Below are 23,765 nucleotides of genomic sequence, written 5' to 3' on the forward strand. Positions count from 1 at the left end.
GGGACGTGGGAATTGTATACTAATGAAGGAATTTTTTTTTCTCTTCGGAGGGGGAAGGGAGCTGGTGGGGAGGGGTGGGCAGGGAGAAAATTGTTGCAATTAATGAATGGATATCCAAAACCTCTGTAAATGTCTATTAAAATTAATAATAAAAAATAATTGTAACATGGAAAAAAACTTATAAAGTTCAGTTTCAGAACATGAAAGTATTCTATGTTTTTCTGATTGATAGAATGAAAAGGCCTGAAGGATCATTATACATTGCAGGCAACTCAATGGCACTCAACAACAACATACTATGCATGACAGGTTTGGAAGCAGGAGTGTCATCCACTTCCTAAATAACATGCCTCCAGATAAATGTTGATGGTTGTAGTGGAGTTTCACGCCTTTCGTTCATGCTCAACTAGAAGGAAATCAACGACAACACATTATTTTTGTAGAGTAACATTAAGTCAGAGCTGAATCATAGCTGTTCTATTTACAAAAGTAGTAAATCACATGAGAGGACATTCCCATCTTTCTCCTTCAAAGCACCTTGTGAATTCAAATTCTTGATCTTATTGATCAACAAAAAAACATGTTATATACTCTGCCACCAAATTTCTGATAGATAGATAAGTACATAGATGGATACAAAGATATAAATTTATGGATTTTTTTCATGCATATAAGTTTATATATTTTTTAAAAACTCAAAAACTAAAACTTGTCATATTGTTGCATCAGAACTGACTCATAACTGACCATCAAGTGGGTTTTCTAAAATATATATCTATCTCACATGAGACGAGATCTCCTATCTTTCTCTTATAGAAGATAGATGATAGATAGATAGATAGATAGATAGATAGATAGATAGATAGATAGAGTGTATATACATGGTTCTCTCTACAAAAGAACAATATTATAGCCTTTTCTTCTTAATTAATTTTCAGGAATATGTTTGTAATTAGCCTAGTGTTAAGAAGCTAAGCTATGCTGCAATACCAAAGGCAACTGGTTTGAATCCATGAGCTGCTCCATGGAAGGAGTGTGGGCAATAGCATTCTATGTGATTAACTATCACTGAAAACTCACAGGAGGGTCAGCTATGAGGCTATTCTGACTCAATCACATAAAGTAACAACTTACTTAAAATATCAAACATTGTTGATTATAAAATAGAATATTTCATTTGAAGAAAATTACTGAAGGAGTTATATGATATTAAATCCCAACTCTGCCTTTAATTATTTGGATAGTGATATTTTAAGTAATTTCACTTGTTGGGAACTCCATTTCCTTATTTGTAAAATAAGTGATTTGAATTCTGAGATTTCGGAGAATAAAAAATAATTATAATTACATTTTATTTATTTACATTTTATTTATTTGTTATTTTCTGTCTACAAAACGTATTTTTCTCAAACTACTTCTTGTCATTCTTCCAAGAACTCTAATCTAAGTGGATACTTTGAACAATTCCATTATCCAAAATTCAATCATTTTATTTCCAACCTCATTTCTGTCATCAACTACTGGTCTTCTTTGTTTACAACTTTGGCATTCCGAACACTTTTATTATTATTTTATTGTTGTTGTTGTTATGTTATTATTATTATACCTTGAGATCACATCCAGTCAATTTCAGGCTGCAAAATTTTGTTCTAATTAGTTACCGTCACATCCAATACAACTCATAGGGACACCAAATAACAGGTCTGAACCTTGTCCCATCTTGTGCCACTCTCACAATCTCTGACACACCCAAACCCACTGATGCTGTCCTGTTTCAATCCATTTGGTTAAAGATTTTTCTCTCCTTTATGTCTCCTCACTTATCCAAGCATCTTGTCCTTCTCCAAGGAATAGCCTAACGTATGAAAGATGAAGCTTCATCGTCCTTGTCTTCAAGGAGCACTTTGGCTTCACTTTCTCCAAGATAAATGTTCTTTTGACAGTCTATGGGATATTTAGTACTCTTCTCCACAGGATTCAACAGCACCTTGCAAAAAGAATACAAACAATTCTTGTGTACATCCACAAAACTCATGTTAATTTATTGTGCTTTATGTATTACGGAACTGCAGTGAAGATAGCAAGGCTCCTGTATACATAACTGACACTTGCCAGAATTTAGATTTAAACCAAGGTCAGTATGGCAACAATTTTGTATTTTTCTAATTTACTGCTTGCTTCCTGTTCCTTCTTTTTTCCATTTTTCTCTGGCTTTTAGAGGAATAATTGAAACAGCTTAGAAAGTTAAATTAAATAAATAATGTAAACATACTGTTGTTTACATACAGTTTTCAATATGGGTTATATCTCAACATCAGGAAAGCAAAAATCTTCACTACTGGGACCATTGCAAAACTCATGGTAGATGAAGAAAGGATTAATGTTCACAAGTATTTAATTTTGCTTGGATTCACAATTAACACTTTTGGTACCAACAGTTAGTAGTTCAGGAGACATATAGCCTTGATAAAGTCTACCATCACACATCTTTCCAAAGTCCTGAAGAGCACTAATGTCAGCACTGATGTCAAAGACTAAGGTGTAAATGATTCAAGTCACCTGCTTTGCATCTGAGACCAAACAGTGAATAAAGATGGCAAGAGAAAGATCAATTCTTTTGAGCTGTGAGGGAGAAGAGTACTACATATTCCATGGACTGCTGGAAGAACAGAGTTGTGTCCTAGAAAATATATAATCATAGTGCTCTTTGGAGGCAAAGATGGCAAAGTTGGACATGTTGTTAGGAGAGGCTATTTCTTGGAAAACAACATCATGCTTGGAAAAGAGGAAGACTTTCAACGAGATAGATTGACATAGTAACTGCAGCAATGGAATCAAATGTGTCAGAGATGATTGAGGATGGCACAGAATACGATAGGGTTGATTTGGTCTTTGGTCGTTGGTGTTCAATATTTAAAACCTACTCTAAAGATGATTTTTAAATTCAGGTGGGATAGACTCAAGATCATGTTTTGGTTCTGGTATACTTGTTTGAGTTTTCTTCAGCCTCGTCTTGAACTTGCACATACATAATTGATGGTCTCTTCCAAAATCAGTAGCTGGTCTGGACAGCTGATAAAGAGCTTCTTCAATGATTCTTTCCAGAGATATAATCAATATTATTCCTATTCAGTTTATCAGAAGAGGCCCATAAGTAAAGTTACCATTTGTATTTTTTTAAAAAAGGTATTTACAATGAATGAATCATCTAATGTACAAAATTCAATCATTCTATTTCTAGTCTCATTTCTGTCACCGAGTCCATACTTTCAGACTACCATTCTTTCTTCATTTACAAAGTTTGAACTTCAGCCACTAATTATCATTAACAAATCTTGCTTTTATGATTGGTAAATTTTGGAATTAAAAATTTTATAAAAATCTTCAACTTCCTCTGACTTTGGATTTAACTATTTGTGCATATATTTTAATAATAGTCATATTAATAGGTATTTTACGCATATAGATAATATATCACTGTACTTCAGGATAGAACTTGAACTATTAACCATTAATGCAATATCATTCTTTTTCCATTTTTTTATTCCAGGCATATTAAACTATGAGATTGTCTGATTCGAAGTGGCCAAGGCCAGTCCATCTCACTTTACTAATACACAAGATGTCAATGTTCATGAATTCCATTGAATTTTTTTGCAATTTCTACCTTGCCAATATTCATATATTGTACGTTGATGTTCTAACTACTAAAGTATATTTGTAAATGTTTCTCCTCATTCTGATTTACTTCAATCTGGACTCTACTTCTAATACTTTCAATATGACACCCAGTGACATAACTTTCAGCATCACAGAATCACGTAAATTACCTCCATATAGCAAACTGACAGACAAGTCCTATACTAATCAGAACAGTGACAAACAAGGAAGAATATAATTACTTAATCTATAAAATAATTAATAATTTGAATATATTCCCTCAATACAACAAACTGATAAGTAAGTGTTCTATTTACAATATCAGACAAAGCATGTAGATGTCATGTTGCTGGATCCAGTTGAAACCTGTGGCAGTGTGATAGGTTGGCACTGTGATTGGGTGTTGAAAGCTTCTAGCTAAGATCCATGGCTGATATGGTGGGTGATGTCCATGGGATATTCAGTACTCTTTTCAACAACACAGTTCAAAGACAGACATCAATTCTTCTTCTGTCATCCTTACTTATTGTCCAGCCCTCAGATGGATAGCAAATGATGGAAAAGATCATGACCTGAATCAGATGCACCTTAGTTTCCAAACTGACATCATTGTTCCTCATTACTTCATGTTATTTGTGCATAAATCCAGATTTTGCAGAGAATTAACCACAATTTTTTCACCTATATTGTTTGTCCATAAAGAATTCTTTTAGATTCTGTTTTGAAATTTTCGTGATTGAAGTTGATGACATGTAATGAATCATTGACAGAAATACTCAAAACGTTTTGCAGAAGTGTCAGCCTATGATTTAATACCTTTTTAGTTGTTTCCCCTGTGAGAAAGAGCCAGAATACTTTAGATAATTTAATTTTGCAAATCATCATTCAACTTTTGGTCTTTATTTTGACAGAAGTTAAACATTTCTGTTTTGTAATTAGCAATGTAAGTTGGAGCATTATTAAGAAAATGGAATACAATTGGTGAAATAATTGTCTATCACAGGGCAAATCTCAACGACACCCAGTAACCAACTCTGTTTGCTATAAGGCAGGTAGGAAGCAGTTATGATTTTGTGTTTAGAAAAACTGTGAGAAGAAAGTTAAATATCTTCCTGAAGATCATTTTCTAACTTAGTAGTATTTAAAGGACAAAATTTAAAAACACATTGATGTTATAACTTTTTGAAGTATACTTTTATTGTGAAGATGGTGAGTCCTTTATATAAGAGAGCAGTATAAATTTTAACATTATCAATCAGGTCTAGTTTTACAATTTTATTACTCTCAGGTTCAGAATGCAGAGCAGTAACCAGTTGAACCTATGTAAAGATATTATCATTTGGAATTTTAAACACTTCTTAGGAAAATGCAAAGAATGATCATACCCAGTAGTTAAGATGGATAAAAACCTCATTTCTATTTTGAACTAGTTTAATGGATTAATATTTTAATATTTACTTAATGTGCTTCCGTAATTGATTTTACAGATAAGTGGTCTCTGTCTTGATTTAAGTTCCTTATCACATGCCAAAAGCAAAAGTTGTTCTTCTTTTTTTTTTTTTTTTTTTGCATCATCTACGGCAAATTTCCTGAGGAGAAAGAAAACAGTAACCCATTTTAAACTTCCAAACCATTTCTAAGGCAAATAAAGAGCCACTTGTAAAGCTTATCAGTTAAAAGTATAGTCTCATGGAATGTAGCTTAGTTCTTAAAAAATCTTAACACATTTTAAGTCTTACGCATACCAATTTATTTTGTGTATTTCTATTGAACAAAAATTGCTGTCAATTATTGAGCTTTCAGCATGTGTCAAACAGCATGCTATTAGCTTTTGTTGTTAGGTGCTGGTATGTTTGTTTTGAGTCAAAGCAATCCTATCCACAATAGAACTAAATATTACCCAGTCTGGACTATCCTTATAATTACCAATATGTTTGACTCCATTGTTGGAACAAGTGTGCCAATCCATCTTGCTGAGTGTTTTTCTCTCTTTTACTGAATCTCTACCAAACATAATGTCTTTCTCTAGGAATTGTTCTCTTCTTAACAACATACTCGAAGCATGTGAACTGAAGTTTTGCCATTCTTATTTCTAGGGGGAATTCTAGCTGTCCTATTTTGCAAGATATATTTTTTTCTTCCATCAACCCATAGCATAATCAATATTCTTCCCAACACCAAAATTGAAAGGTATTAATTCTTCTCTGGTCATGCTTAGCATTGGTCAGCTTTTGCATAGAATATTTCACAATGCTTGGTACCTTGACTGATGCTTCTCCAAATTATGATTGTGGATCCAGGTAAAACAAAATCCTGATTGAAAATTTTCTTAATATATCATGATGCTCTTTCTTGGTCCCGTCACGATGGCTTTTGTTTGCCTTCTGTTGTAGCACAACTGTATTGAAGGTTGTATTCTCTGTTCAGTGAGTGCTTTCAGCTGGAAAGTTGATGTCATTCTTATGCCATAGGTCTTACTACTCATAATGGTTTTCCTCTAATCCCGATACCATGATCTTCATATAATGCAATATCTTAGATTATTTGCTTAACATAGAGTTTTAATAGATGAGATGAAAATGTAAACTAGAAAATATCCCCTGGCTCTATGTGAATGATTACCTCTTTGTCTGTATGTAGCCTTTGTCTGTATGTATAAGATATCTAGAATACTCACTATTTCCAATGTATAAATAATTTGTCATATGCACAGTTAAGTGCTGTTGGTAAGGAAAATGAAGTATAGATATCCTTTAATATTTCTTCTTTAATTCAAGATTCATTTGACATTAGCAATGATATCTGTCTTTCCATATCATCTTGAATATGTCTTGAATTATTGGCAATTTCCTGTAGCTATATTGCTGTAATTATTTTTTAAATATCTTTCTTTTTTTTCTTGCATGTGCTATTAATGATATTCATAATATTCACATTCTATTAGATTGCTTTTCTTTATCAGTGTGCTAATGAAATAAAGAATACTATAAATTAGAAACTTCATTTTTTATTTTCTTAATTGTAGCTGAGGTTTGACCAATTAATTGTGAGTTGACAACAAGTTGTTTTAGAGCCAAGGCTAGATTTACAATAATATGTACTTGATATTTAATTTATTTCCATTTTTAATTACATTTTTTGTCATCACTTCTATTTGTTAAAGGAATTTTATTGCTATTTTATAATTTTGGATCAATAAAGTAACATTTAGGAATTCTTGATCTACTATCCAGAATATCACAACATTTTTGAAGGTGGGCTTGTTTAATTCTTCATTTCTGGCTCTCTTGGAGCCTTAGGAAGGACATAGGAAATATGTGTAATACATAATTCATATGAATAATAAGACAAAGAATTTCTTCCTTCATGATTTTTTCTTTTCAATATCCTCATTTCTGAAGTCTGTGTTATCATCCCACCTTTGGTACATATATGAAACTCTCTTTTTGATAATATACCTGCATGATTTGTCTTGTGAAATACGAGAAATCATAAGTCTCAATTGCTAAGGTTGTGAATATGGAAATTTAGTGATATAGATTATTTTTTCTGTTCTTCACTTTCATATTGGAAGTAGAAGGCATAAGTTACTGTCAAAAAGGATATACCCAAAGAAAGATAACATGATAGGCCATTGCAGATTAAAGTTACTGTGCTTGAGACAATCATCACACCCTCAGACTTAGTATGATAATTGTGGAAAACTGACTCTAAGCCTGTGTCCCATGTACACTTTGCATACCAGCACACTTGAATGGATTTATCTACATAGAGTATATATGCACACTTAAGCTTTTATGGATGTTATTGTTTTGGAGTATACATGTCTCAGAAATATAGATTGTTTCTATCTATCAATGTTATTGTGGTATCCTTGTGCTTCAAGTTGTAATTATGTGAAAGGAGCGGATACAAGGTGTGTGGCTGAGCCTGACTTCTGCACACTTTGTAAAGGATAATTTTTCCATCAATAATATTCTTAGCAGTAAATAGATAAGTACTACCCAGACACTCCACACCCAATGCTACAGCACCTATTTCTACTAGTAATATGGGTTCAAAATAAATTTTTTTTCCACAGTTGTGATACCCAGAATACTACAGACTTTGTCACTATGTTGGGGAGTGGGAAAGAATATCTCACAATACAAGTCCAGCAGTCCCAAGCCAGATTAACAACAAAATAAAATTTCTTAATTAGTAAAAGTCCCCGTTTCAGCTGAGCCTTCAAATCTAAATCATCTAACAAGGTTTGTCTCAGAGCAGTTATAGGTCAGCTTCTCCTTCAATCAAGTTTCAAGGGAGCTCTGGTGGTCCAGTGGTAAGAAATTTCACTTCAATCCCAAAGATTTGAATCCATCAGCTGTTCCATGAGAGAAGAATGGGATATCTCTTCCTGTGTGATTAACTGCCTCTGAAAACCTGCTGGAAGGTCACCTATGGGTCAGTTCCAACTCGAAAGTACACAATAACGATTCCTTCAGTCATCTGGCAAGAACAGCAAAACTTTTAACTGTGGCCTTTGTCTCAGGGCTTCTCTGAGTACACCTAGCCATGCTTTCTTCACCAGAGTGCCACAATCTCTCTAGCACAATTACCAGGGTCTTTCCATAAGAGTCTTGTTCTCATCAAGGTCTCTATCCAGTCTTTCTCAAGTCTTGCTATTCAGTGTGGGAAGCACTTTCCTCCACCTAGTCCCACAACTGTTGATGATATGCAAAACCATGTGTCTACAGTTAAGGAAGCTAGAGACAAGACGGGACTGAGGTAATGGCTATAAAAGTCTACCTTTAAGCTAACACCACAAACTGAATCTTAGCTTACCCCTCCAGCAGATTTTCAAAGGTTTTAAACAGCATGGGAAGAGATTATTCATGTTTCTCCTGTGGAACAGCTGGTAGATTTAAACTGCCTAGCTTTGGGTTCACAAATGCTTACCCACTAGACCACCAGCTATTTAGTGTTTTTATAAGAATATAGCTAACTGTGTGTGAGTATATACACATGCACAGCCTTGTTTAAAGATAAATTATGTTTTATATCTGCCTTTTAAAATACATTATTGTAAAAGTAAATAAATATTTTCATAATATGTGAAGCATTTCATTAAGTTTGAATTAATAAAAAATTTTAAAGAGATGGGGATCTAAGAATTTCTACCTTTAATATAAGAAATAAATCTAAGTATGTCAAATGTTAAACCTTAAGCTGCTATCCTCAAATGTAACATTGTAACTCTAATGCAAATAATTGTAATTTAATAGATGTTCCATATGAAAAGGAAAGCTGCAGAATTTTAATTATTTTTAAGTTACTATCTCTGATCATATATGAATAAATTTCATGAGCATCCCTTAATAACCATTTGTTGTTTCAGGAAATACTTTTTGACATAGTGGAATTATTATAATTCTAATTATCACTTGTTTCAGGCTAAGATGACTCAACTGCCTGAGGCAGAAAAGGAAAAGATTGCTGAGCAAGTGGCTGATTTCAAGAAAGTCAAGAGTAAACTGGATGCTGAGATTGAGATATGGGATGACACAAGCAATGATATCATTGTCTTGGCCAAGAAGATGTGTATGATCATGATGGAGATGACAGACTTCACAAGGTATGGAAAAGAGTGAATAATATTTATGAGCGAGAGAAGGATAGATAATATCCTTCCTTGAGATTAACTGCCTCTGAAAACCTGCGGTCGCGTCAAATATGGGTTGGTTCCAAATCGGTGATACAGAACAACAATATTTATGACAGAAATATTTGTCACAGAGAAATTTCAGGGTTTTTTTGAAAGGCAGGTGCCAAAAAATGCTTTGTAGGGCAAATATTATAAATTAGAGTATATAATTATAAGTGTACTTCTAATATGGTAATGTAAATTTATCAAAACTGGTAAAATAAAGCAGGAATTCTCAAAAGCAGTAAAGATGTGGTTTTGCAATAGCATTTTAAAACTTCTTACTCTTTTTTTAACAGACTTTCCTATTTATCATATTACTCACACTTACTGTCATAGGTACTACTCATTGTTTCAATAGTACCTCCATCAAGTTTCTGATGTATTAAATCATAAGAAAAATGATTCTTTCTCCTGCACAATAGCTGATGGATTGAAACCCCAAATAGATTCACAACCTTTGTGTTAGCAATGCTGCTTGCAATAGACTACAACATTGAAACGCTTTTATTTTTTTTCTCAAAAAAGTTGGTAGATCAAGTTTTGATCTCTATGTAAGCTATCTTAATAGCTGATTTCTATGTCTTCATAATTATAGATACAGTGATTTACTGTAGTGCCAGGGTCATGGTGGTGCAACTATAATCTGTTGGACTACCATTATCACCAACCAGTAAGACAGTAGTTCAAACACGAGTCACTCTGAATGAGTGTAAACTCAAAGGTTTACATTTCTCAAACATTTTCAGACTCAGAACCCAATGACGATTGTTCCATGCCAGAACTGACATTAGGGGTTAGACTTTCTGGGAGCAAAACTTGAGGGAGCAAATGCTTAAAAACTTTCCTTTGTAGGATGAAATAATCTACATAATATAGAAGGCTTAGAAAGACAGAAGTGTGAAGAGAAAGTTCATAGAGAAGTAGTCATGGATGTATAAAGTGTAGTCAATAGGAAGGATTTGTTTTGTTTTCAAAGTTGACTACAACCTTATGAATAATAGATCTCAATCTTATCCTATCTTATATCATCCTTATCATCTCTGATAACATTGAACCCATTGTTACAGCTATTATGTCAATTCATCTTGTTGAGGATTTTCTTCTCTTCTCCTGACCCTCTACCTTTCTCAGCATGTCTTTTTTCCAAGGATTGGCCCCTTCTTACAACATGTCCCATATATATGAGATAGAGTTTTACTCTCCCTTCCTCCAAAGGGCACCTTGGGGGAACTTTCTCCAAGACGTACTTGTTCCATCAGTAGTAATTGGATATTCAGTACTCTTCTCCAAAAGATGATAGAGCTTGAGATAGAACCAAATAGTGATTAGGTTATCCAGATTGAAAACTAATATCTTTATTAAGACAGTGAATATCTATGTTTTTGCAACACCAAACAGATTGGATTTATGTAAACTCCTATGCTGAAAAGGAATATGTAGCAGAATTTCAGGGGATGAAAGTATTGACACTATTGAAAAGGATGTGGTCAAATAACTTATACAGCTTACTTGCAAAAGATGAAAAATTAATTTGGGAAATAGAATAAATTGTGGAAAGGTAAAAATTTGCCAAATGACAAATGGTGAAGAGACAAACTTTTTGTAATCTTAACTGCTCAGACTCTGTCTGCTTCTCAACTGAATTAATGTCATATTGTTGACATATTTGAAGAGCATTGGAAAAGAATGGTGCTACATCAAAGACCGAGTGTATCATAATCTGTACCTGAGGTGTTAGAAAGGAAATCACATGTGATAACTCATTGAAAAGTAGACACATTTTATGTTTTGGAAAATCTAAAAGAATACAACATTCTCACAATCTATAGGTGTCACTGCCATAAAAATAAAAAAAACAGGTATTTTTTGCTCAACTTGCAGTTCAAGGTTAGTGAAAATAAAGTTTAGCCTCTGCTATTGTCTTAAGCTTTAACTGAATCCAGGTTCAGCTAAATTTCAGTTGATACAAACAGCAATAAATTCTCAATTGTTTTGGAATGAGTAAAACGGATTCTTTACTTCTTTTTATATTCCCAAATTCTGTTTTAAGAGTGAATGTTTCTCACTCTGTTTTCCTGAAAGTTAAACTCAGCTGTATGTAAAGGTTATTTCTCAGTTCCACCACATCTTTCTTTCTAGTACAAAGAAGATTGCATTTCTTTTGTGACAGAAATTTTTATTTGCTTGTTGTCATGGGGTCTGGGAAAAGGGAGTTTTATCTGAAAGGGTAATAAAATTGATTAACAAGTGATCACCTTATTTAGTAGGATTAAATTTTCTACCTTATAGTTAAAGCTTGTACAGAAATTTAAATGGATACATAATTAAAAATTATAAAGTAAAATTATAGTTTCTAAAATGTCACTGGATGCTTTCCCAATTGATTTCTATCAATAAATGTTTTATTATTAATAAAGCATGTAGTATTAATACAAGCCAAAGGTGGGTGACTTTAATCTGCTCTCAGGCCTGTTTTTAATTGCTTTTGGTGAAACATTCTTCTAAGTTGTATAGCCCTGCTCTGTCCACTGCTGTACAGAGGTAACTCATGGTTTCTGTGAAGTTAAACACTGTGACACTGGTGTGTCAAATATGATAATGGTTACCCATGGTGGACAGTGTTTCTTGGAGCTCCCTGATTAAAACAAGCTTGGAAACAGGAATGGGATCTACTTCTGAAAGAGTTTGCCTCCAGAAATCCTATGAACCTGTAGAAAGTATGAAAGTTATACAAGGGTTAAGGCCTTTCATTCATAGGGTAGCTATGAGTCACCTACGACTTGATGGCACTTAACAACAACAACAACAACAACAACATAGAGTGAGATCAGTTGGCCTAGTGGACAGAAAGTGATGCTACCAAGCCAAAAGTGGGTGACTTTAATTCGCGGCTCTCAGGCCTGTTTTTAATTGTTTTTGGTGAAACATTTTTCTAGGTCATATAGCCCTGGTCTGTCCAATTGCTGTACAGAGGTAACTTGAGGTTGTTGTGAAAGTGAACATGGTGACACTGATGTGTGAAATGAGATAATAGTTGCCGTTGGTGGACAGTGTTTGGTGGAGCTCCCTGATTAAAACAAGCTTGGAAGCAGGAGTGGCATCCACTTCTGAAATAGCCTGCCTCCAGAAACCCTATGAACATGGAGAAATGATGGAAGTTATACAAATGTCAGGTCTTTCACTCATAGGGTCTCTATGAGTTGCCTACGACTCGACAGCACTTAACAACAATAACAAGTATCAATAGGCAACCAGAGCCCCTTATGTAGTCCAAAATATAAATTTAATGAGTGCTTACACAAAATGAATGTACATACTATCTCATTTTTATCTTATGTTTCTATTAATTTCTTCTATATTATATATTCCTTAAAAATGGATATTAATATACGTTAGATAAAGGATACACAGATGGTACTGTGTTTAAATTGAGATCAGTCTAGCTCTGGAGTCAAGATACTTACTCATTATATCTATTTTTTTATCATTTTATGAAACTGAAGAACATGACCCAGTTGTCTCCCCAAGGTAGGAATAATAAAGCATTAGAAACAATCATCAGATAAAAAAGGATTAGAAACGACCATAAGGATTATGTAATATATTATATGTCCTAGTGGGAAATACTTTAGTAGTTTATAAAAAAAAAAGGAATACCAGTAGAAAAAAATAAGCAGAAAGCCAAAATAATGAAAATAAGACACAGGATTGGACTATTGAGATACACACACACATCTTTGTAATAGGTGCGTTTGTGTGTTTTGTGTACTTGTTGTTGCATATCATCAGGTTGGAACCAACCTCCAGCTGACCCTACGGCAGATTTTCAGAGGCCACAAATCCCACAGGAGTTGATTGCCTGTCTTTCTCTCACTGAGCTGCTGATGGTTTATAACTGTGTGCCTTTGAATTGACAGCACAGCTCCTTACCGCTAGAGCTCCCTTATAGCTAGTCATCTGAAATTATGACGAATATTGAGTAAAAAATTGCTATTAAACTGCTCTATCGAGCCCTATTAACACACTGTATGTGTTGGGTTACTACTACTAATAATAAAATAGACAGTTGTTATCCACCAATCAATCTTCAGGAGAGATATAGGCAATCTCCTCAAAGTCACCTAACAACAGCCTCAAATATTTACAGATTTTAAAAGTCTAAATCAACTTAACAACTATGGATTTATTTGCAATTGGCTATTGCACATATAATAGAAGGATAGGAAGCCTTCCATAATTAAACTACTTATACTTTTAATTATACTTTAATCAAATAGATTTGTATTAATAAGAATAATATTCTGAAGAAAACTTTGATATCTAGTAATTATGAAAAATGAGTTGTTGGTTTTTTCCCCTAAGAAATATAGATCTTTATTTCCCCTTGTAATATTAAGATTAATTCCTACTATTGCCTGGAATTTTGAAGATTGTCATTTGTTAATTAAAATAGTACTATATATAAGTATTAAAATGTTTATTTTAAGTCCCCAAATTTTATTATTTATGAGCTTTCAGAAAATATACTTTTCCTAGTAATAGACTAGACTTCCAGATTCAAATGTGGCCTATTATTTTCAAATTCCTCTGATAGATAAAATCTTAAAAACTGCCAATTAGCATTTTATGTTTATTTTTATGTACACAAGTATTTGGAAGATACCATATTTTTATCTTTTTTTAAGAGATATAGTGGAGGAAACTAACTTATTCTGGCTTTATATTCTTTTAGTATGCCTGAACAGTTTGTTGGAATCTTGGAAAAGGCAGATAGCTAAGACCACCTATATGCTTATGGGCCAGTTTTCTCTGATTGTCACTTTATCTATTTTAAATGTCCTGTTGCATTCAAGGATGAGTATAAACTAAAAAATGGATAGGTCAAAATGGTTTCTTGGGGAGAGAATAATTTAAAAGTATTATATTTGGGGGCATTATGTTTATCGTAAGAGTACGGAATGAGGGTTGCAGAGTGGATTATATTTGGGGCTGGGGGTGTGGTTGGGAGATGTGCGGGGGGGATTGTGTACCAATGAGGGAGTTTTTCTTTTGCTTTTTAAGGAGAGGCACAAACGGGGGGAGGGGGGGTGGAGGGGGGGAGAAGGGTGCAACAATGAATGAATGGAATTCCAGAATCTCTGTAGATGTTCATTGAAATGAAAAATAAATAAATAATTTCTTTAAATGGTTTTGTTATAGAAAACTATGCTCTCAGAGAGCTTCTGGTCTAATTAAACAGTATGAGGAGATGCTAAGAAGTCTAGCAATCTGATGAGAAAAGAAGATTTATAAAGGCTGTTATTAAGTGTACATCAAGTGAACTCTGCCTCATAGCAACTATAGCAACAATACACCAAATTCTTGCTTTGATACTGTACTATCTTCACAATCTTTTTCATGCTTAACCCATTGTTGTAGTCACTATTTGCAATAGCCATGCAGAAATAATGTTTAATTCATCATATGAAAAATTCTTTAGATGAGAGCTACAGAATGATATCAGATGAAAAACCAGAGAGGAAAAACAAACCAACCCAGAACCAAGAGGGTTTCTACCAATTTCTCCAGTGTGGAATTAATCGAATTTGCAATCAAGATGTACTGTTGTTTTTGTTGATTGCCTTCAAGTTAAGCACAACTCATAGTGACCCCATGAATGAAAGGCCTGAAGGCCCTCTACAACTATCGACATTTATCAAAGTTCATAGAGTTTCCTCAGGCAAGTTGTTTAGAAAGTAGATGCCACTCCTGCTTATAAAACTGTTATTGGTTGAGTCACCTGTAATGCATAGCGACTCTATTTATAGCCGCTCTAGACCCGTCCCGGTCTTGAGCCAGTATCACTAATTCAGACACCACAATCACCAGTTATTGTATCAATCCTTCTCATCTGGGGTCTCGCTCTCCTGCGCTGTCCATCCACCCTTCTGAGCAAGATGTCCTTATCCAAGGATCAATCTCTCCTGGCCACGTGACCAAAGTAAGTGAGGCAGAGCTTCAAAATCCTAGTCTCCAAAGAGAGACTTGGTCTCATGAATGGAATGTGCAAGTAGAAAACAGAGGATTGGCAGCTGGAAAATATAATGACAGAAATTATACCAGAGAGAGGCAAATAAAACTCAGAAAAAAAAATGCAATTTGGGACTATATACATGGACCTTACCTGATGGAATACACTGGAATCAAATTGATCACATCTATGAAAAGGGATCCAACTATGGAACAGGCCATCAATCACTCATATGCAAGTTTAAACATACACTGAGGAAATTATATGGAGTCAAAAGAAACTAAAAATGCTTGAATTTATTTCATCAGAATAAAAAAAAAAATCTCAAGAATAAATCCAGCTGTAAGCCCTCTGGGTAGAAGCTATTTCAGTTGGGGAACCTACTGTGCCACTCTGAAGACCAAAAAGATCAGTAGACTTCAGGAGAGAAGTCTGCAATATGACAAGATTCCTGAAGCAAGATGGATGCACTGTAGACTAGAAAAGATATAAAAGACTTTAGGAAGCATAAACTTTTCTGCTCTGCAGGCCTAGAAAGGGCTTCCAGCAGAGCAAGTCATCCACCCTAATAGAATACTCTTAAGTATTGACATTTTAATCAATAACATCATAAAGATAAAAATTTCCCAGCAACCTACCCAAACAGAATACAAACAGCCTACTATAAACCAAGAAAAACTTCATATAATATCAGAAAAGCAGCATGCAGCTTGAAACACTGAAAAAACAAAAAAGTCTTTAAAACACACACACACACACACACACACACACACCAAAACACAGCATATTACAGACCCAATGAAGTTTCTGGAGAAAATACAAATAATGGAATAAAGAGCAAAAGCCAAAAAAAAGTAAATACTCCACAGGAATGGAACCAGAAGAAAATATTAATGTGTGTTATAGAAATATCTGCAGAAGATACAAATGATGGAAGAATGAATGGAGTTTACAGAAATGAAGCAAATAATTCATAGACAGGAATCCAGAAGAAGTATATCAACACAGAGGAAGATGAGCAACTATGAAAGAAATTAGAAAATACGGAAGAAAGAAGTGAAATAATAGATGAGGAGGTAAAATAACTTAAAAAATAATCGCAAGACAGAAAGGGTACAACCATCATCATGTTGGAAATTCATGAAAATGAAATAGAGAACAAAAACCAAAATAATGCAGGATTCCAACTTGCAGGATGGGTAGTAAAGCAGAACAAAAGAGATGGAACAGAGATTTAATGAGCCAGAAAGCAAGAATCAGAACGGGAACATACTAGAAGAAAAAACTGGAGAGGAGACAGAAGGAAAAGGAAGAAAGCAGTAAAATAATGTGGGATAGCATAAGAAGGAATACTATATCTATGATTGTGATTGGAATTACAGAACATGAAGAGGCCAAGGAAAACACTGAGAAAATTGTAGAAGAAGTAATAGTACAAAACTTCCCAGGTTTTATAAAGAATGAGGAAATATACATTTAAGATCAATGAGCTCCAGACTAGACTTAAAAACATCAAGATATAGCATAGTAAAATTCTCCAAAATCAAAGATAAGGATTGAATGCTAAAAAGAACATAAGAAAAGCAAAGTTTCGCCTACAAAGAAAAGCCAATTAGGTTAAGCTTTGATATCTCAGTAGGAACCATGTGAGCAAGAAGAGAATGAAATGGCAATTCCTAGCTGTAGAACTTTTACTCAGCAAAGGTTTCCTTCAGATATCAAAGAGAAACTAGGTCATTTGCAGGAAAGCAACAACTTAAGGCATTTTTGAAAACCAAACCAAGTCCACAAAAAATTATAATGGAAGTCCTTTATATAGAGACACCAAGGAAAGTGGATGGACCATAGTAACAAGAAACAGCAGAAAAGTAACACAGCAAAATGGCAGCGATAAAACCTGCCTGGCCTATCACAACATAAAATGTGCTTAAATACACCAATAAAGAGAAAAAGAGTAGCAGAAGGGATAAAAATTACATTAATATTTTACCTACATTTATTAAAAATCAAAGGATTAAATAATAAATTTTCTAAACAAATTGCCTTCAATACGGATTGAAGCTCAGCATTAAGAAAACAAAGGTTCTCACCACTGAGTTGATGAAGAAATTGAGATAGTTAACAGTTTTAATTTGTTTGACTCCACAGTCACTCTTGGTAATAACAGCCAGGAAATCAAGAGATTAATTGCATTGGGAAAGTCAGCTGTGAGGGACCTCTTAAGAGTACTGAAGAGCAACAATGTCAGGCTGGAGACTAAGATGTGCCTGATGGGCTATAGCCTTCGCAATTGTAGGGATGATATTAAGGGAATTGATGCCTTTGAGCTGTGGTGCTGGAGAAGAGTGTTGAATAAGCATACCAGGGATTGCTAGGAGAACAAGTGGCTTTGTCCTGGAGAGGGTGAAGCTGGGCTGTAACTTGTGCATGTTCAATGTATTGCACCCACAAAAAGTCAATTTATTTTCTTCTCAAGTGCACATCCTCAGAACTGATCATATATTGGGCACAAAGCTACAACAAATTAGAAAAAAAAAAAAAAAAAAACAAAAAAACAAGCAACAACATTAAACAATACAAAGTATCTTTTCACCACAATGCCAAAATTAGAAATTAATTACAAGAGAGTAAAGAAGAAGCTGCACAGCAATCTACCAGCTACCCCACTGGAGAAAGATTGGCAATCTCTTCCCAGACGATTAATTCCCTCTGAAAACCTGCTAGAGCTTGAGCTATGGGGTCAGTACCAAACAAGGGTACACAATAACAACAACAGAACATTATTAGGTTATTGAATAAATAAAAATTGACTATATCAGCAAAAGGATGATAAAAATAAAACATCAAAAAAACCCAAACCAACCCCAAAAACAAACAAACAAACAAACAAAAAAACCCCAACAACTACCAACACCTCTGGGATTGAGCTAAGGCATTCCTCAGGGCAGAGCTCACAGCAGTAGGCAAAGTTTAACAGGGCAGTAAGTAATCAATGTTGGAGAGGATGTGGTGAGAAAAGAACTCTTATATATTGCTGATGGAATTGTAAAATGGTACAATCATTCTGGAAGGTAGTTTGGCACCTTCTAAATAAACTGAACACAGAAATTCCATATGATCCAGCTGTTCCAGTACTTGAAATAAACCCTAAGAAAATGAGGAATGAGGCACAAATGGAGACTTGTACATCAATGTTTATAGCAGCATTAATCACCATTACAAGACCATGTAAACAGTCCAAATGTCCACCCACAAACAAATGGATTGAGAAACAATGAAATACTACACAGCACGCAGGAGCAATAATTTTGTAAATTAATACCTAACTTAGAAGGGACTGGAAAGCATTATGCTGAGTGAACTAACTCAGTCCCACAAGGACAAATATTATGTAAAACCATCATTATAGAATAAGTGTAAGGATCCAAGTGCGGTGGGGGAGGGTGGAAGCGTCATGGAGTCGTACAGTTTGATGGGGGGAGGGAAATTGGAAGAATCTGTTCTTGAAAACAATGTATTTGAATTTTCTAAATAAAGTAGTATAAAAAAAGAAAAGGAACAGAGAAGCAAAAGTAATGACCTATTTTAACACCTACATTAAAAAAATAAATAACAAAGTAACCCCGTAGCCCCCAGGGAAAAAACGAAATTAAAAAGACAAGAGCTTAGATCACTGAGGTTGAAAACAGAAAAACAGTTGAAAACATAAACAAGATCAGGAGCTGTTTCTTCAAGTATGAATAAAATTGACAAACCTTTGGCAAATTTAACAAAAAGAAAACACAAATAACAGATAAGAAATGAAAGGTAATATCATAACACATTCATCTGCAACTAAATTGATAACACTGGAATATTATGAAAAGCTATATTAAGGTGCACCTGTAACAGACCATGGTCTTTGTAATTACTTGCTACATATCAGAGAACTGGACTACAACAGAAGATGACAAAAGAAGAATTAGTGCCTTTCAATTGTGATACTGGAGAAGAGTATTGAACATACCATGGACTTCCAAAAGAACCAACAAGTTTGTCTTAGAGAGAAATCAAATTGCATCTTGGAGGCAGGGATTTTGAAGTTCTGTCTGACATACTTTGCACAAGTTGGCAGCATCAATAAGTCCTTGTAAAAGGACAGTGCAAGAGAAGAAGCCCCTGAATGAGATGGTTTGACACAATAATGGATTAATGAAAGTAGATGTGTCAGAGATAGTTAGATTGGCTCAGGATATGATGCAGATACCACAACCTTGTTTCCAAAAAGTGAAGAGATAGTGAAGCACTTATTAAGAAGTATTTAATACAGATTATAACTCCGCAAAAAACAGAACTACAACTGTACAAATATGTAATATAATAAATGGAGAAAAGGTTGAAATTGTCTATTATTTAATTTTTCCTTGAACTAAAATAATTGATACTATAGAATGAACAGTTAAAACATTAAAAGATTTCTTTTATTAGGCAAACCTGCTGTCAGGGACCTCTAAAAAGAACTAAAGAACCAGATCATCAGTTTGAAGAGTAAGGTATATCTGGCCCAACAATGATATTTTCAATTTACTTTGGATACATGTGACATTGTGCATACTAAATAAGGAAATCTAAGAAGAATTGATGCCTTTTAATTACAGTGTTGGTGAAGAGTTTTTAATATACCCTGGATGGCCAAAAGAACAACAATTCTGTCTTGAAGACTGCACTACAAGGGTGCTCCTTGTAGGTAAGATTGGTGAGACCTATTCCTACAAATTTCTGGCATATTGTCATAAGGGACCAGTCCTTGGAAAAAGCTATAAAGAAGACAAGCAAAAAGAAGGAAGAATATCAAAGACATAGATCGACACAATGACTGGAAAAATGAACCTGAGCAAGATGGAAATTGCGAAGATGACATAGAATAGAACAAAGTTTCTACTTGCTATTCAAAGTATACTCGGTGGCAACTAACCGTAATATGCATTGACAGAACACCTAACCACAGCCCATACTGATATTGCACTTAATCACAATATACATTAATAGCTCATTTATTTATGTTCTTATTGGACAATGATTTAATTATAAACTATTATAACTGCCATTTCCTTGAATATTTTCCTTTTAAAATAGTTTTTTTTTCCTCTTAAATCACTGGAAACATTCAATCATATTGTTGTTAAGTTGTTAAGTGCCGTCGAGTCACAGGCAGCAGATAGCGACCCTATGAATGAATATAAGATTGATGTTGTTTGTCTTTTATTTTCACAGGATAAAAATATACGTATGTTACAACATGGAAAGTATGGTAAAAATTCATCTTATATAACTCATTCTCTGTATGGATCCTTGTTTTTACATACCATTAAGTTGAACATGACTCACAGCAATCCTATAAACAACAAGTCTGAACGACAAGTTTTATTCTGTGCCGTTCTGACAAGCTCTAACAATTTCTAGTCCATTACTGCAGTCACTGTGTGCATCCATCTCATTGAAGACCTTCTTTTCTTTCACTGACCCTCCACTTTTCCAAGCATGATCTCCTTAATTAAAGAATAGCCTCTCCAAGAAACATACTCAAAGTATGTGAGACAAAACTTTGTTATTTTGCCTCCAAGGAACACTCTGGCTGCACCTTCTCCAAGACGTATTAGTTTGTTCCATTGGCAGTACATGGGATATTCAGTACTCTTCACCTATGTTGTTGTTAGATGTCATCAAATGAACTGTTTCATTTGTTGATGTTATTGTTGAGTACCATCGAGTTCAAACTGATACATAGCTGACCTTCCAGCATGATTTCAGAGGAAGTTAATTGCACAGGAGATTACCCATCCTTCCACCTTGGAAGCAGATGGTTGTATTCAAGCTGCATGCATTCAGGATTGCTGCAGTTTCTTACTATTAGGTCACCAATTTATAATCAAGAAACCTGAAACTTGTCCTCTCTGTGCCATCCTCAGATCTCTGACATTTACTTGGATCCTTCTCATTAAGGGTCTTCCTCTCTCTTTTGCTGACCTTCTACCTTTCCCAACAAGATATTTCTTCCCAAAGACTGGGGCCTACTGACAACTTGATCAAATTATTTGAGATAAGCTTTCAACATCCTTCCTTCTAAGAAGCACCATGGTTGTACTCTCCCCAAGATATATTTGATTGTTCTGTTGGTAGTTCACAACAGAGTCAATAATCTTTACCAAAACCACAATTCAAGACATTAATTCTTCTTTTGTCTTCCTTATTTATTGGTCCAACTTTCAGGGACATAATAAACTATTGAAAATATTATAACTTAGATGTACCTATGAACCTTGATCTTTAAAATGATATCCTATTGCTTTAACAGTATAAAGAAATTTTGGGCAGCAAATTTTTCCAACACAACATTTTCTGTTTTTTAAAATGTTATGGTTATGGATCTAAGAAGAATGAAATAATTGACAACTTCAAATGTTTCTCCATCTATCATGATACTGCCTTTTGTGAGGATTTTTGTTTTCTTGATGTTGAGACGTAACGCATATTGATGGTTGTAATTCTTATTTTTTTTCCAGTAAATGCCTCATGTTTTCCTTAATTGTAGCAAATGAAGTTAAGTCATTTGCATAAATGTTAATAAGGCTGTTAATAAGTTTTCATTCAATCTTTATGCCACATTCTTCTTCATATGTTCCAGCTTCTTGAATAATTTGCTCAACATATTGATTGAATAAGTATTGGCAAAAGATACAACATTGATATACAATTTTAAAAAATGTTAAACTCTGCATTATTCCTTTTTCTATTCAAATAATTGCTTTGAGGTCTATTTCTAGGTATGCATAAGCACAATTAAGTATTATGTGATACTCATTCTTCTCTATATTAGTAACAGTTTGTTAAGATCCACATAACTAAATGCCTTTACATAGTTAAGGAAACATTTTCCTAGTATTACCTGCTTCAGTCACGAGACCTCTGATGTCACCAGTGATATCTCTCATTCTACACCCGCTTCTAAATCTAAGTTTCAAGCACTTTCTTGTTCATATGCTATTTCAGGCATTGTTTAATATTTTCAGGAGGATTTTACTTATATGATATTGCTTGGTTATTTCCATATGTGGTTGTGGTTGTTGTTATGTGCCATCAAGTCACCTGTGACTCATATCGACCCTTTGTAAATAGCTCTGAAGCCTGCCCTGTCCTGAGCTAGTCTCACTGACTCCAACACACCTACCCTCATTGCCCTAGTCATTGTATCAATCCATCTCCTTCAGGATCTCCCTTTTGAGCAAGATGTCCTTCTCCAAGGATAGGTCCCTGGTTGGATCACCTTATTTTGGAACAAAACAATTTGGACAACTATTGTCCAATTCCTTGGTGATCAAAGATAATTTATTCAAAAAACTTCGGTTGAAAACGCAAGAACTTACCTAAAATTTGTTGTTTCAATTTTTAGTCTTTGAATTGAATTTTAAAAGCCAAACATTTTCCAGTATAGTGAATAATATGTCAGAATGCTAACTAAAAAGTCAACTATTTAAGTCCACCACCTCTTCCTTGGAGTGAAATAAACAGTCTGTATCTATAAAGATTTAAATCTATTAGTTTTTCAACGTGTTGAAACCAATTTAGTGATGATAAGTTTGGTTTTGGGTTTCATGGTATAGTGGGAAAATTGTGCCTGATTCAGGTGCATTGTAGTCTTTAAAATGATATCCTGGCTCAATAGCACTTTGGAGAGGTCCTTGACAGCAGCAGATTTACTCAATGAAAGATGTCTTTTGATTTATTGACTACAGTAACCATGGGTATTGTTTGTGGAACCAACTAAAATTAAATCCTTGAAAATGTTGATCTTTTCTCCTTCCATGATGATGTTTTCTATTAATCCAGTGGTGGGGATTTTTGTTTTTAATGTTAAGATATAATCCATATTGAAGGCTGTAGTCTTTGAACCTGTGCAACAAGCACTTCACATACTCTCTTCCAGGAAGCAAGATTGTATTATCTGCATAAAGCAGGTTGTTGATGAGTCTTCCTTGTACCTGATTCCACTTTCTTCTCTATATGGTCCAGCTTCTTGAATAATTTGTTCTGCACAGAGATTGAATAGGCATGGAGAAAAGACACAGCTCTGATGAACAACTTTGATTACTTTAAACCATGCAGTGTTCACTTGCTCTGTTCATACCAAAGTTTCTTGGTCTAGGTATAGGCTTCACATGAGCACAATTAAGTGTTCTCAGAGCCCAGTTCTTCTCAATGTTAGACATAATTTCATGTGATATGCATAGTCAAAACCTTATTACATAGCCAATAAAACATAGTTAGACATCCTTTTGGTATTCTGGTTTCTGCCAAGATTCTTCTGACATCACCAATGATATCCCTGGTTGCCACAATCTTTTCTAACCTCAGTATTTTCTAAACCTTGGT

At 34.3% G+C, this 23,765-nt stretch overlaps 1 protein-coding gene across 1 annotated transcript in view; it reads left to right on the forward strand.

The window, feature by feature from the left end:
- Positions 1–23,765, forward strand: part of CTNNA3 (catenin (cadherin-associated protein), alpha 3) — a 2,453,748-nt gene that overhangs the window by 2,222,890 nt on the left and 207,093 nt on the right. Inside the window, exon 15 of the mRNA XM_006889022.1 lies at positions 9,093–9,274. Within this exon, the coding sequence (XP_006889084.1) occupies positions 9,093–9,274 (182 nt within the window). The remainder of the gene's footprint in view (positions 1–9,092; positions 9,275–23,765) is intronic.

Source organism: Elephantulus edwardii, unplaced genomic scaffold (genome assembly GCF_000299155.1).
Source record: "Elephantulus edwardii isolate Elephantulus edwardi_28Jun2011 unplaced genomic scaffold, EleEdw1.0 scaffold00074, whole genome shotgun sequence".
NCBI lineage: Eukaryota > Metazoa > Chordata > Mammalia > Macroscelidea > Macroscelididae > Elephantulus > Elephantulus edwardii.